Source organism: Etheostoma cragini, chromosome 7, assembly GCF_013103735.1.
Source record: "Etheostoma cragini isolate CJK2018 chromosome 7, CSU_Ecrag_1.0, whole genome shotgun sequence".
In the NCBI taxonomy this organism is placed as follows: Eukaryota; Metazoa; Chordata; class Actinopteri; order Perciformes; family Percidae; genus Etheostoma; species Etheostoma cragini.
In genome coordinates this window covers 15443538-15459385 of record NC_048413.1, presented here as the reverse complement: position 1 = coordinate 15459385, position 15848 = coordinate 15443538, and the positions used below count along the sequence as shown (strand labels likewise).

The 15848-nt window shown below is 39.2% G+C and overlaps 3 protein-coding genes across 5 annotated transcripts in view; 2 read left to right on the top strand and 1 right to left on the bottom strand.

Moving 5' to 3' along the window:
* Window positions 1-694: 694 nt before the first annotated feature.
* Window positions 695-7619, bottom strand: zgc:158263 (ceramide kinase family protein). The gene is made up of 13 exons (XM_034877018.1): window positions 7216-7619; window positions 5482-5577; window positions 5077-5214; window positions 4872-5000; window positions 4702-4765; window positions 4439-4584; window positions 4279-4353; window positions 3539-3691; window positions 3174-3279; window positions 2122-2225; window positions 1463-1659; window positions 1062-1378; window positions 695-912 (listed from the first exon to the last, which is right to left on the bottom strand). Exons 1-13 carry the CDS (start codon window positions 7337-7339, stop codon window positions 798-800), a joined length of 1764 nt encoding a protein of 587 aa, XP_034732909.1. The 5' UTR covers window positions 7340-7619; the 3' UTR covers window positions 695-797.
* A 1856-nt stretch (window positions 7620-9475) lies between these two features.
* naa10 (N-alpha-acetyltransferase 10, NatA catalytic subuni) lies at window positions 9476-12558 on the top strand. 3 transcript variants are annotated; one of them, XM_034877065.1, is made up of 8 exons: window positions 9476-9731; window positions 9872-9970; window positions 10093-10151; window positions 10262-10307; window positions 10426-10541; window positions 10675-10719; window positions 11313-11397; window positions 12014-12558. In XM_034877065.1, exons 1-8 carry the CDS (start codon window positions 9711-9713, stop codon window positions 12194-12196), a joined length of 654 nt encoding a protein of 217 aa, XP_034732956.1. In that variant the 5' UTR covers window positions 9476-9710; the 3' UTR covers window positions 12197-12558. The 3 variants fall into 3 exon arrangements, with proteins under 3 accessions (XP_034732956.1, XP_034732955.1, XP_034732957.1); XM_034877064.1 differs by having other exon boundaries at window positions 12005-12558; XM_034877066.1 differs by having other exon boundaries at window positions 11991-12558.
* A 1976-nt stretch (window positions 12559-14534) lies between these two features.
* Window positions 14535-15848, top strand: part of LOC117947757 (rho GTPase-activating protein 4-like) — an 8406-nt gene continuing 7092 nt past the window's right edge. The window contains exon 1 of the mRNA XM_034877002.1: window positions 14535-14852. The gene's annotated coding sequence lies outside the window, so the exon portion shown is untranslated. The remainder of the gene's footprint in view (window positions 14853-15848) is intronic.

Here is a 15848-nt window from a genome sequence, read left to right as displayed (position 1 = left end):
AAATGTCCTGCTTTGAGTAAGAATAACTTTCATGTAGGTGTTTTATGCTAAATTCAAATCAAGAATAGAAATATTTGTTAACATTTTTAACCGTTTATGTGTTACAGTGCATTACAATGAGTTGATTTTAACACTAAAACGTCTTTAACCCTTAAAACTTCTTTATACTTTTAAATGTGTTGGATTTCTTTTAACTTCTTGCAACAGATGGATGTTTCTTCACTTATGTCAGTCTTTACAATGGTGCATTACTTAGCAGGGGGGCCTTTCGTCTTAAAAACAAATTTGGTTGGGATTTTACGTTATAATTACTGTATTCAATAATATGATCATGGTGCTTTAGTGTGTGAAGCAATGTTGACACTAAAGCTAGTGGAAGATATTTTGGATTAAACTAGAAAGATTAGTTCCTACTGTATGATTAGTTATTTACAATCTGTTGATGCTCTCTCTAGTTCCAAAAGGTACACTGCACTGCTAAACTAATGACGACAATAATAAATAAAAGGGGGTAAGGTCATTCTTTTTATTTATTTTATTTAAGATTTTTTTCTTTTTCTTTTAACTTCATTCATTCAACATTCCCAGAAAATTGCACACAAACACTGTATACCGAGAAATACCAGAAAAGCATGCACTAAAAATACCTTATCATTTAGTAAAGGTCTTCTAACTAGTACAAACTCATTTAGGAATATGAAATATTAGGAACTCTTTGGCCATGACAGACTGCATCTCAAACTCGCCTTGCCAACATTTCCGTTGTCACCTTTCCCTCATCCTAAATTAAGGTGACACTATTTGTTTAGGGTGCATCCCATTTGACACTTGTCATTTTCTTTGCCGCAGTTGTGCATGGCTACTCCGTCTTCGATGCCCCTTGCATACAGACGCACCAGCTGGCCATGAATCCTGAAAGAAGTGAACACAGTTAAAAACGGTGCATCAGGGACATACCCATCTAGGGTATGTGTTAGAGTTACAAATAAATTTGAGCTTGGCATCGAGTCGGATAATGGTGTTTGAGAATACACTAAACAACCCGTGGATGGCACTCTTACCTACAGAGAATCTCGGTGGAAGACAGAATCTCTCCGTCACAGTTCCACACTGACTTAGCAGGAGCTTTACCGCAGCACAGGCCACACATGAATGGGGTTGACATTTTCTGCTCATTTTTCATTTCTTGTCCTATGTCTCTCTCTGCCAGGTGCTGCTGAGATCCATTCCTGCTTACAGTCTCAATGGAGCCTCTCTCTTCTTCATCTATACCTCCTCTCAACCCTCCAGTCTCTTTATATGCTTCCTCATCGTTATCAGAGGGAAGAGAAAACCGGACTGCCTTAACACGATGGACCTCCACAAATGGCAGGTCAAACTAAGAAAAATAGCAGAGATCTGGTCAGGCAGTGTTTAAACCTGCTAGTCCAGCAGCTTTGCTGTAATGTGAAAGTGCCCATACCTGATCCTGTGTGCTCGTGTGCCTGTAGAGGAACTTGAGGAATCCCAGCGGATGAGTGTCCCAAACCAGGATGAGGTCCCCTGTCCCGTCTGCCAGGTGAGCAGAGGGAGAGAGGCCCAGAGGACTCTTGGGACAGGAGCTGGACATGCAAGTGAGAGACACACATTTGAACCTGCCCTCCACACTCACCCACTCGCCTAGAAAGACACAGAAAGACACAGAAAGAGAGACATGATGCTACATTCAAAGAAATCCTTACTGTAGCGTACATCATTTGTGTGTTTTTTAAGGACCATGCTGATGTGTTGCTTGTTTTACCCCATCATGCACACTTCACTACACTTTTAATGTATGGATTTCTGAGATTTACTTTTCAAACCACTGGTTAGAGTTGCTGTGATTGTTTGGTCACTGAACAAACTGGCATTTCTGTTACAAAAGATGTGTTTTTTAATTTATTGCTTTTTTGTTAAGTACTGGATGTTGTCACCACTCCAGCCCTCCATAAAGGATTTTTAAAAAGAATCTCGGGGGGAAGATTCATTTTGTGCAACTTGGCAAGCAAAAAAGCTGCATGCTTTAAAGTGTATACTGTATTTCTGCTAAATTGGCTAAAATATACAAACTAACAGGACTTCAATGTGTGTCTGTGGTATTACCTTCTGAGTCACTACTGAATTGCCTGAAGTCGGAGCTGTACAAGGAACCCAATTCTGAAGAGCGGGGAAAAAGTCTTTCTGTGCTTCTGGAGCACACACTGCACCTAAACACCCAAACAGACACAATTATTTTCACTCTGCTTGTAGGTCTTTGAAATAACAAGCACCTCAACCCATTCACAAGAGCATCATAAAGCATTTGCTGACAGCCAGAAGCAGCTGCCTCAGACAAAGACCAGACAAAGACCAAGGCACTGTACACTCTAACAGAAGACAGAGGCTCACCTTTCATTTAGATCAAGTTCCTCTTGCTCTGGTTGCTACCCTCCTTAAGGTGCACCCAACACCTGAGTCCCTGCTGGAGGTGGTAGCAGTGAATTTGAACCACTGGTGCTTTAATAATAATGATGCTACTCCCAAGGACACTTTCTCTTCTACTCATTAAAAGGGTTTAAGGTGTCCAAGGATAAGATAAGTTTCACCCGACAGCTTGGATAAGAATGAAGACTCACAGAATGGAGGCTTAGATTAGTAACCAAAACATGTAAAACAGGCTTTCATAATTTCTAGAAGTTCATATGTTATGTGCTTCTTCCTGCCCACCTTGTAACCATGTTTTCATGGTCATTGCATTTGTTATCTAGGATGAGTCACTTATAAGAGTTAAACAACTGACTCATGGAACGATGCTACATAAAAACACCCCTGTGGTGGTGGTGGTGTTTCTATAACTTTGGTTTCACCTAACATAGCTGAATCACAGTCACATAACACTGGAAACGTAATGAACAGTGATTCTAAAGGGACCTCTGTGATACAGGAAAAGTACAGAAAAACCACATGCAAACAGTAAATCCTTGGTAATTGACGAATAACTAACTATACTATAACTACGCTGTGGTTGTTTGAAAGTTTAACAGTAGAGTATAATAAAATCTGGTGTGCAAACTCTAATTTTAGTTTCTTACTTTTTTGAAAGTCTTTATTATTATTAATTGCACAGTGTATACACCATTCTTTGTGTCGTTTGTTGTGAGTAGTTGGTGTTTTACCCTGAGAGGCAGCGTGTTCTATCTCTCGGGCTGGAGAGCAGCGGGTCTGCTGGTAGATACTGAACTATGCCTGCATAGCTTCTGTTGCTCAGGTACACCATGGTGCCTAGACAAAGGACGGCAATTATTTTAGCCGAAAATGCAGTATGTTAGATCTATATAAAACACTTTAAAAAAAGAGCAAATGTGGTTTTGTGACATGTATTTTTTTTAAATGTACGTTACATGAAGTCCTTTCCTCTTTAGTGACAGTTTCAGACTCTATTTTATCTTTAAGCTGAAAATATATAGAGAGAATCTAACAGCATCTTTGGTATTTCAGCACGCGGCCATTTCTGTTCTCAAAATGAGTCATCAGTCCAGACCTGAATAGTCGTATCGGAGAGGTCCCATCCACCGATGTTTCTCACTCTCAGCCAGTACGTCGCCGTAGAAGCCATAGCCCAACAGAGACACTGAGTAGCGCATCAGAGCAGAAGCCTGATGGACTGAACATACATCTAATGGCTGAGAGTCTCCTGCAAAGTATTGTGGGGAAATAAAAATGTAATAAAGGTAACATATCATGCTCACTTTTAGGTTCATACTTGCATATTGTGTTTCTACTAGAACATGTTTACATGCTTGAATGTTAAAAAAAAAACATATATTTTTCTTATTCTGAATATACCTGTAAGACCACTTGTCTAAAAGGCTCTGTTTTAGCGCCTGTCTCTTTAAGCGCTCCTCCTGATAAAGCTAAATCTACTCTGATTAGTCATACTTTCCTGGCCCTCCGCATCTGTGCTCTCAGATACTCCGCACCATCGTTGCCGGGGAATAACTGTAACGCCACAGTAGCTTTTGTATATACTGTATAGTATAGTTGTGACATCACAATCAAACAGTATGGGATATGCGCATTTCTCAGTGGATTAAGAGTTTTGATGCTTTCACAGTATTTATACACCTTGACATGCTTTATAATTAAAAAACACATGGAAATCTCACTTTTCAAATGATGGGACCTTTACCTATGGAGCTCAGAGTTGACAAAATAGTTTAGGTATTATAAGATGTTGATTTAAAAAAATAGTAAATTACTTCATTGAAAATCTTTCCTCACCAATGATGATGTGCAAAGCTGAAGTAACATGGTCGATCACTCCCACTGTGGCATAACACACACAGTCTGTGGAACCTACAGTAGATGCAAATGAACAGGTTCAGTGTGTCACTGCTCTAACCCCATCAGTTTATAAATACTTACTAATAACTGTGATTACCTGCAGGAATGATGCCAATATGAAGCGGACATTGCTGTAAAGCGACAGTGGGATCATTCTCAGAAAGGCCTGCCTCTTGTTGTGTTCGCCCAATCAAACCATGAAGTATTTCGCTGAACATGCCATCCCCACCCACACACACCACACTGTTATAAACGAACACAAGAGTTTCTGTTGTGAAAGCACCCACCAGAGAGCTTAACTGTTGTAATGTTCACATACCACAGTGTTTACACTGTGGTGGCAGTGCTAATAGCTCTTACCCATCAAAGCCTGTCAGGTCTTTTTTTAGGAGGTGGTCTCTGGCCTGGTTTGCCCTCTCAGTCACTAAACAATAAATGTTATGATTAGACTGCAAATCACTTTCATTAATTATTTCTTAAGTTAAGCAGTTCTACGGTTATCTATGAGACACTATTTTGTTGTTTCTTACCTATTACATGAGAGCTGATTCCAGCCAGCTCAAATAAAGGGGCAACCAGAGAATGGTAGATCTGTCTTCCTTTCTTCTTCCCTCCAAATGGGTTGATAAACACCAAAAGCCTGTTGGGACGCAGCGGACCTGAAAGATAGATTTGGAATGTTACAGGTTGTTCAGCGCTAGCAAACTGCAGGATTTCTTAATTATCCATCTTTACTGTGAGTTTTGAGAGCAATTCTAAGGTGTTTCGTCCACTGGTCTCTGAGCACCCGACTGGGGACACTGAACTGGATCCGGCCAAGTCTCCATAGTAACCCATAAGAACTCCCACTGCTGCTGCGCTTCACGTAGAATACTGCAGGTAAATGATAGATAAAGAAAAACAAAACATGCTGTAACACACATTACCACTTGTTGCAAGGTGGAGGACTACAGGCACGTATTTGACTATATTGTAAAATGAATGTGCTGTGCATATTTATCCAAATCACTCATATTCTCGTATCATTTTAATCTAAGTGGAAAAAGATGTTTAATGGTTCAGACTGTGATATAAATTACTTAAGCATTGACTGTGGCCTTGATTTTTTGTGATACCTGAGAGTCTCCGAAAAGAACCCACCTGTGAAATCTTTGTCTGTGTCCTCGACTGACTTCTTGGGCAGGATCTCCACCCGACCCTCTTCCACTCCAACCACCTCTGCCACAGGTACTGAAACTTTAATCACACAGACAAACACAGCATTAACTTCAGTGGACTTATGGGGGAGTTATGCTTCATCATCTGTTCTTGGAGTGAGTGGTATTGGTGGTAATAAAGGCTCTTATTGACCACTGCATCAGTAAAATAAGATAGCTATTCCAACTCAGCATCATTTATAATATGGGGCACAAGGAGGGGCTGTTTGGGTCATGTTGATGGGTTGGAAACAGGTTCTGAAAAATACTGTCCATAGCGTCCTTAACCACACTGTTATAATGTTATAATTGCTCCTTCATAATATTGTAATGTACTTGGAGACCAGATATTTTTTCCACATGCACGCTGCACTTTTCTACATTCCTTTTTACAACTGCAAATGTAGTCATTTATTCAAGGCTTCTTCCTTTCTGAGGACAGAAACAAACACACACACACAGACACACACACACACCATTATATGTTCAACTTGCAGATGTGCTCATGTTGTGAATCTTTACAGATTTTGCGCCTAAACTAGCCATCTTATCGTCTTGTCACATGATCAAATAGAGACTTGACATTAGACAACATCAACATAGGTTACATATTACCCAATCATCATTGCACGTCTGTATGTGACAAAAAATATGAAATAAATAAGGAATGAGTCATTTAATTTAAGTAGTTGTAATAGTTTATGTAGAATTAGCATATAATTTTGTATCATAGAGTGCAACTCACTAATTTACCATATAAAAGAGTTCTTGGAGCACAGGTGTAATTCCAAGGCAGCAATCTGAGTTACTCGCAAGGGACTGTTCTCTGCCCAACAAATTGTTGCAGGGCCCGCGCTCTCTATGGGCCCCCACACCCCATGGCCCCCGTGCAGCTGCACTGCTTGCACTGTCTATATTTACACTTCTGCACTCTATAGTGTTAAAATCTATTATCATTATGTAATTTTTTTAAAGGGACGTGTGTGTCTCAAAGAAGACGCACAAATGTCTGTTTCTGTGCGGTAACAACATATACCAGAAAACACTGTATGTGTGCATACAGACTGAGGCTGGTGTTGAGAAAATATGCCAGGAAGTGAGCGAGTTCTCTATAACCTGCAATGTTTTCAATAAAGTGTCAGGTTCTTTCAGGTTATTGCTGTTAAACTTGCTCTTCACACTTTCTGAAAGCAGCAATAAGCTTAAATAAACCCTCCCTATTGTCCAAAATTACATGTAAGGTGTAAAACTTGTTTTGTTTGAGGTGTTTCCTCGGCTGCTGTAATGAATACTGTCTTGTCGTCATCACCATGTTCTGCCAGTTCAGTGAAGACAGGAAACAGGTTATGGCTTTATGGTGTTACACAGCAACAACTGCACAAGTACTTCCCTGTGTGTGTGTGTGTGTGTGTGTGTGTGTGTGTGTGTGTGTGTGTGTGTGTGTGTGTGTGTGTGTGTGTGTGTGTGTGTGTGTGTGTGAGTTTGTGTGAGTTTGTGTGTGTGTGTGTGTGTGTGTGTGTGTGTGTTTGTGTGTGTTTATTAAATATCTATTGTGTGTGTATCATGCATTTCATAGCCTACATATATATTATTCTATTTAACTAAAAAAAGTAAATAGTTAATAATGTTATATCAATTATAAATCGACTGATGTTTAGAAGAGAAAAGAGCCACCCACTTGTTTTCTTGTCGCGATCCTTCTTATCTACCTCGGTCCAGTTGAAATGCCAGCCCGATAGGACCGCCCGGTATCTTTTATTCCCGACCCACAAACTCGACTCCAGCTTCAGTTCTGTCTCCATCTGGAAAAGCGCTTTTTAGCCACAGCGTCGCCCTTTCCCGTATCTCGGAAAACGTTTCTGATCACATTTTACAGACATGACTTTTGCATCTCCGACAAACAGCAGCAGGTTGGACATCTCATCTCGCCAACAGTCAACAACACACCAAAGTCCTTGGGAAAGTTTTCATATAATGCTGAAATGACCTAAAGATATTTTTTTCAAGAGAAATTTATGGAATCATTCCTGTAAAATATTACCGGCACAGCCTGACACACGGGTGTTAGTCTACAAATATCCGTTTCCTCTACACCTCTTCCCTGGTGACACCTGCTCGATTTGCATGCCGCACTGCTGATTGGATGTCAGCAGCCTACTTTACCTGAAATGTGAGCATGTTGACCAGTTACTGTGCGTGTTTATGGGATTTGGTAATTGTATAGCCTACAGCAGCATGGTTTTGTGATAGGTTGTATACAGTATACACAGTAGATAGATTCATAGTATACAGTAGGCCTATAATGCAGGCCAATGGACTGTATTATAAGGGTTAACCAGTAAAGTGAGCCCTTTGAAATGACAACTTCACTTAAAAAAAAAATGCAATTCTGTAACGGAAAACGGAAAACTTTTTCAATATTATTTTTACTGTTTATATTTTTAAGCAGTTTACTTGACAAAGATCTACAACAATGACGACTCAGTTGTTTCACAAATTAGCAATTATAGAGCCAAAAGATGTCTTATAAAGGTAGGCTAGCATTAAATCAGTAAGTGAAAAAAATGACAACAATAAAAACTAAACTAAATAAATTGTGGAGGACAAAAACAGGGAAAAGGCAAAAAAGATCTACAATACCAAGCTGTCACTCAAAATTCCCTGTGCTTCTCTGATACCTGAAATGTTGCAAAAGTAGGCTGTAGGCCTTCTAATTTAAAGATGCATGGTACCTATTAATGGATTGCCAAATTATATTGAATTCAGAATGCTAATTATTTGCGTTAATGACATTTCCCAACCACATTTTGATGGTGGAGACAGAATTTCCTTCCAACATGGGATTTTTTTTCTGTAATAAGGGTGATGAACAGAAATAAGGTTCAGCGTTGGACACGTATCCTGAAACAGTTTTGTGTAGCTTTGTTTTGGAGTCTAGTCTATCATAAAGTGTATATTGTTATCATTATTATTATTATTATTATTATTATTATTATTATTATTACATATATGTAAGACATGTAAGACATTTCCCTTGCTCAGGGGAAAACCTTTATCAGCACTTCCAGGACAGTATTTGTAGTCTGTAGTGCCAACCAACCACGGCTAAATTAACTCACTAGGGGGCCCCCTAGGCCAAAACATGATATGGGCCCTCATTGACCTTATCACAGAGATTTTACAGTGCTCTAACCAGAAATTTGGCCTTTTGGAATTTTTAGAACATTATATAATAATAGGACAGGGACAGACAGAACTTGTATGGCCACATACCTTGAATTTTCAATTATTAGGGTCTGATCGAGCTTGATCTGTGTCAAAACACTATCAAGCTTGAAATACAAAGGGATAGGAAGGAAATTAATAGGGAGTATGATTATTGATAGAATATTATGTAGTTTTAATGATCAGCATTTAGAGAGGGAAAAAAAACTACAAAACTTGTAATTTTCTTGGACTTTCCCTCAAGGACTTGTGACTTGTGAGTTTTTGTCCTGACTGTCTAAGACTTAGCTTGGACTTATCCCGAAGACATAATCCCAAAGACTTAAAAAAGTACGGAGTATGGATTGGTGGCTGGAGAGATGCCACTTCACCTCCTGGGCACTGCCAGGTGCTGTTGAGCAAGGCACCGTACCCTTTTTGTCCTTATTGAAACCAACTCCCGTCCTCTTTGCATCATGTAGCATGAACCCTCAAGATCCCATCAAGTAGACTACATCCAGTCTCTGATAGACAGTTTCATATTAGGTAATAACCCATGTCATTGATATTGTACTCTCGTGGTGGAAAGTTGTAGGCTACAAACTAATTGGCAAACAATGGATATTGAGTTTCGGGGGGCTCTGGGGTTCTGTTGCCCACAGCAGTGACAAACATAAAAAGTCCCTTATGTTTCATGACTCACCATAGACCTTTAATATTACAGTCTATGTCACACACGCAAGTGTTACAACTTTTACTGTGAAGTCCCAGCTCCAACTCTGACCGGAAATGTCTGATGGTCCTTCCTCCCCTTTCTTCCTTGCTAGCAACCTACTAGCACTCGACTTAGCTAGCTAGTTAGCGAGACAAGCTATTTAAAATCCTGTAGTGTTATATTATGAATTGATTGATACGTGTATCATATTTTATTTCTGTCTCCACAGTCCAGATAACAAGGAAACTAACAAAATGAACATACGAAACGCAAGGGTAAGCGTGCTGAAATCTTCTCGACAGCCATGCTGTTTCTACTAACTGCTAGCTAAACTAGCATAGTTAGCTAGCTTTCCGAATTCGCCGATTAAGTGGTTGTCATTGTGTCATGCACTTTTTCGGTTTCTTTCTTTTAGCCGGAGGACCTTATGAACATGCAGCACTGTAACCTGCTGTGCCTTCCAGAAAACTACCAGATGAAATACTATTTTTATCACGGATTGTCCTGGCCTCAGGTGATTCATTGTGTGCTTATTATGTTTCTGCTGATACCACTGCTCCTAGAATCTAATTTCACCATTAACGTTAGCTACATGTGAATGTCTGGCACTAATAATTTTTATTTAAATTGTTTTAGCTCTCTTACATTGCAGAGGACGAAAATGGCAAAATTGTAGGATATGTGCTGGCAAAGATGTGAGTATATGACCATGTTTTTTTTTTTATCTGACACTAGTTGCACAGAGGAGATGTGTGTGTGCATGTGCAATAATGTCTTCCAAAAAACGTTTGTGACTTTTTCATAGGGAGGAGGACCCAGATGATGTACCCCACGGACACATCACATCTCTGGTGAGTCTGAACGAGGAACAACTTATACATCTCCTCAATTATGTATCTCACATGTCTTATTGTACTGAGATATTCGTCTGGCTTATCTGTGGCAATAAACCCCTTATCTGTGTTCCAGGCTGTGAAGCGTTCCCACAGGCGTCTTGGCCTGGCTCAGAAGCTGATGGACCAGGCCAGCCGGGCCATGATAGAAAACTTCAATGCTAAATATGTCTCGCTCCATGTTCGCAAGAGGTACTGTGAACTGTTTGCTGTGGACTAGACACATTGTTGTGTAGTTCCCTATTTCCAAAATGCGCTCAGGCTTCAACTGTGTGTTAATGCTCCTGTTGTCAAGAGACTTACTAATATTTTCTCCCCACTGCAGCAACCGAGCAGCCCTGCACCTCTACTCAAACACACTCAAATTCCAGTAAGTCTATTTTGGTGCCAATATTATTATTATCATTACTGCGTTTCATTTGTTATGTACAGTATGTACTCATGTAGTATAGCCTGTTTTTTAAAAAAGGCTGATGAGTAGAGCTGGACCAATAAATCTGTCTATCAGCTTATTGCGAGTATATTGGTAAAAGCACATTGTTGTTGTTATTATTAAACCTTTATTTACCAGGTAAGTCCCATTGATATTACAAAATCTCTTTCCCTGGCCAAGATAGCAACAATGCAAAGTTCTTAACAACATAAAAGAAAACATTAAAAAAGACAAAGCCCACTGTATCAGTATCTAGCCAGGGAAGCAATTACAAGTTTTAGCCTCTTAACCCTGCACCAAATGTTTAAAATCTCTAATTGAGATGAGCCCATTGAACTGTAAACTGTCCGCAAGTGATTTCAGGCTATTGGTGATATAGTTGGTTTGGTCATGTTTACGTGTACATTTTTCACTTGTCAGTAATGCATACCCCCCACCCCAATGAATATGACCTCTGCATCTTTAAGGCAGCTATTGCCCTCTGTTTTATTTTGTCCCAACTAATGTAAAATATTGTGGTTCCTCTACAGGATTAGTGAGGTAGAGCCTAAATACTATGCAGATGGGGAGGATGCCTACGCCATGAAGAGAGACCTTGCCCACATGGCTGATGAGGTGACTCGATTTTCTAAATTTAGCCACTATGGCAACACATTTGTGCTACACTAGTCTTGCATTACAAGACCTTCTTCCACGGCGCTGCGGAGGAAGGTCTGGCTAGTCCACACTGCATTCCGGGATGGGAGAACAATATGCTCTGGATTATTGGTATTTCTTAAAACCAATTGCAATCGTCTTTGGCCAAACACAAGAGCGGTGCCTCTGCAAAATAGCCTCAGGAAGAAACTTGTTTTGGTGGAACATGTTTGTTCAAAAGATGTTTTAGTCGTGCAACAGAAAACTCCAATTCGTCAGATAGTCTAGCTAGCTGTCTCGATTTACCCACAGAGATATGAGGAGCAGTCTCCCATAGTCCTTAGAAATCCACCAGAGTTCAGAATGCCTTCACAAAGACAGCAGACGGTAAGGGACATCAGGACAAAAATGAGGACATCCGGTGCATCTTCTGGCGGCACCGGAGCAATCCCCTAAATGAATTGTTGTCAATAAGATCAGTGCTACACTGACATGATTATCACTCGAGTGACCGCAGGGGACGCATAACACCACTAAACTCAGACGAGCAGATTGTAACCGTGAATTTGTTGTTTTCGTCTAATATGTCCCACAGCTGAGAAAGCCTGGAGTCCGTGTCTCGGGTCAGGACGCCCCGTCCGGCCAGAGCCCGTCAGGGTCCGGTGACCAGGAGAGGGAGAACGAAAGAGACAGTGGAGGAGAGAGCAAAGAGCTGAGTGAAGTCAGCGAGGCAACGGAAAGCACAGATGTTAAAGATTCTTCTTCTGATTCACAATGACGCTGCGGTCCTAGACATTTTTAAATTCATCCCTGGCTTCCTTTTATCTCTTTTTGACAATATCTCTGGCTTTGCAAACTGTGACTTTCTGTGCGTCAAAGCCTTTTCCACATTACCATCTTTTGTTTTTCTTAAATCTTGCTTTTCACTGCAGTGATGAACAAAACGTCTTGGATAATGACGTAAATTTAAATGAAACTAAAATGAATAACTGGTCTCAATGTTTTTATTGGATCGCAGTTGTCATTACCAAACGTGTTCCGTAAGATTTAGAGAATTTAAAACTTGTACTTTTCAAATTGTCTCAATCTGGTCTCTTAATTATTTAACAGAATTACTGCAAATAAATCTTTCAAATAATACTATTCGTATTGCACTTATTTCAGTAAGTGATCCTAGAAGCAGCTCAGTTTATTTCTGAGTGTAGTACATGATATTGTGATAACAGTCAGTAATTAATGTGGGTTTATAATGTATTTTTTATAGTTACTACTTCTAAGAAGTTCAATGAAAGGTCTAAACATATTTAGTCAAAACAACACTGACAATTTTTTTTCAAAACTTTAAACAACTTTACTAAACTTAACACAGAACCTCATCGGTCTGTGTAGGCTATACATTTAACACATTTCTCTTTGCTTTGACACAAAATCCAGTTAACACAAATTTAAATCACAAATAGATCAATCACTGCTGATTCCCATCAGGAAAACACTCCGGTGTTAAGGTTATTCAATCACATGATGGACATACAGTTAAAGGACCTATTTGAACAATATAGATGAACACTGAAAATAAGAATGAGGTATTCACAAGGAAGAGGAGTACCAGGACCATTCTGTCTCTAGCTCTTCATTTTCATAGACTGTACATTCTACTGTATAAAGCTACTCTGAGAAGGGTCAATCTTTTTTTTTATTAAATTACTGCAGTAAAAGAAACAAAATGCATGCATTTACTAAACACAACCAAACTGAAATGTACAGAGGCTTCAAGAGAAACTGCAGTGCAAAACACAATCTATGATCAATACAAGCACTATTCTATTGTATAAAGGCAGACCTGACACGTCTTGGAGTTTAGTTTACAATGTGTAATTCCGAGCAAGAAATGAACTCTTGTCAATTGTGTGTTGGTGCATTAAGAGTTTAGGAAAGTTTTTAAAAGTATTGAAAACATTGTAATAGCAAATGTAATATCGCTTAGCTACAGCTCAGCTAAAAGATGCTGTGTAAATTATTTAATATACACTGGTGTTTCAAGGTTCTTAATTTGTGAAAAATTTTAAAGGAAAAGTTATAATGAAACAATACATTAAGACTAGCAACTTTTGTCTCACTTTATTTTACGATACACTAATAACATGTAATAAGCAATTATATTAATTGAGGGTTTAATAAGGCAATATATGCAGTTTCTAATTACAGCATAAATTAGTTATATGGCAAGTTTTGTTTTAATTTGATACAAAGTAAAGCTTACTGCTATTCCTAATAATTAACTAATTACAGGATAGTTTAGGTGTATAATTAGGGCATAGCTGTTCATTTACCGTCTAGTTTAGGGGGAGCTTGTATGTAAGTGAGAGTGTATTTTTTATTGTAAGGTCTTGTCTTATGTGTATCGGAAATTATAATTATTCCGCGTACATTAAATAATAAAATAATAAACACATTACTTCTAGTTTGGTCTAATTTTATACAAAGTTTGTCTTAGAACTTCATATTAATGTACTGTAAAGTAAAGTCAGACAGAAGCTTTTCAACCAAACTGGCCATCCTTTTGTTTAGTCATTTCTTAAAACTGATTACTACTGTCTGTTAGAGGAAGGAAACAGGAGTGAGAGAGAAGAAGCCAACGTGACAGAACAGCAGAAAACTATGCACACTCACAAATGACATATAGCGCACTTTAACACCATGCTGTTTTACACTTTTTAGCAAGAGGTGAGAAGATAACAACACTGCTGATGTTCAAAACAATTTTCCACAGTGATCAGATAAATGAGTTCTAATTTAATAGCAACAGTGGTTTCACATGTTTTGCCCATGTTGCTGCCAGTGCATGCATGTGTGAAAGTTATTGAGTCAAATAGACTTTTAGCTATTTGCTGTTTTACTTGACACAATGTATTTCCACGGGTACTAGCCAAACATTACTCATCATAAAACTGGTCATACAGTATGTAAGCAAGATGTGGATTACAGTGGCAGCCAGTCTTGTGCTAAGAATATACTCTGAGTATTCAGGAGGTTTCTTTTCCAACTGAACACTGTAGCAGCTGATTTCACTCAGGAGCCTCTGAATAACCAGTGCAGAGGGAGTGATCAGTGAAGACAGCTGGTGTTTGATTGGACTGAAAACCTGCTGTGGAGTTCAACAGGCAGCATGAAAGAGAGACTTGCAAAGATTTTTACTCTTCATCACACTTGCACACTAATGCCTGAAACCAAATGTGTGAGTGAGATGAGTGTTAAGCAGTAGAGCTGTGCGCGCGTGCGCGAGAGTCAGAGAGCGATGAGTTCCACTCCACCCACATCCATCCGTGTCCAATGTGAGGGGGAGGTGAAACAGTTGAGAGCTTACTGTGCTATTAACTGGCATTATTTAGTTGCCTCAGTCTGGAGAAGAAACTAGTCAGGACTGCTCCCACCAGGTAGGACTTTCTTTTAAATATTCATTATTGTTACTGACTTGTCTCGCCAAAACAAAACCGGTTGCCAATTTAATTCTAATGAACATATTTCTGTACTACAAAGTGAGTGCTGTCATGAAGGATTGCTAGATAATGCCCTCAGGACATCAACGTCTCGTGGCTTAGGCAGCATCCATGTGTTGGTACTTGTGAGAACCTAAAGTGAAACACCCAGAATTACTAGTATAGCAAATGAAGAACCAGTTGCGGTGAGCTTAAGACAATCTTTCATAAAGTACTACAACAGATTGTGATGACAGGAGGTGATGATTCACTGCTGATCACATAGAGAAAGAATGAAAAGGGCAAATGGAAAAGTGTGAGACTGGAAAAGTGACACTCTCCTTTTTATAAAAAGAGTTTTGGGACTTTTACATTGATTTCAGCAGGTCATTTGGTAAACGTTACAGGAGGAATGGAGTGGACACTAGTGCACAGTTCAGCTGAAGATCATGCTCATGAGTGAAGTTTTGGCTTTTGAAAAAGGGGAAGTTGAGGGGTGAAAAGAGAGAATGTGTGTATGGGTCATGATCTAGCAAGAATAAAACTTTAGTCTTCTTCCCCTTTCTGATGTTTGCTAAATGTTGTCCTAACAAATGATATATTGCAGCAACTGAGTTGTTCATTCTCAATTCATCGAAGGCCTGCCAGATGATTACAATGTGTTAAAATGACTGCCATGCACTAGTTTCTGTCAAACATGATAAAATGGCAACCGAAAACATTGTTTTTCAGATTTACAACTGTCGGTTGTGATGTTTATCCTGTCCAAGCCATAGTCTCATTTGGGTAAACTTGCCCAATTACTTAGCCTAAATTGGAATATACTTTATGTAAAGTGTATCAGTCAAGCAGTTAGGGATGTTGTAGGTGGAGTGCATCTGAAAAATACAGGATATACTATGACTGCTTTAATAATTTGGGTATTATTGGTAAAACCACCTCTAGTCTCAAAAA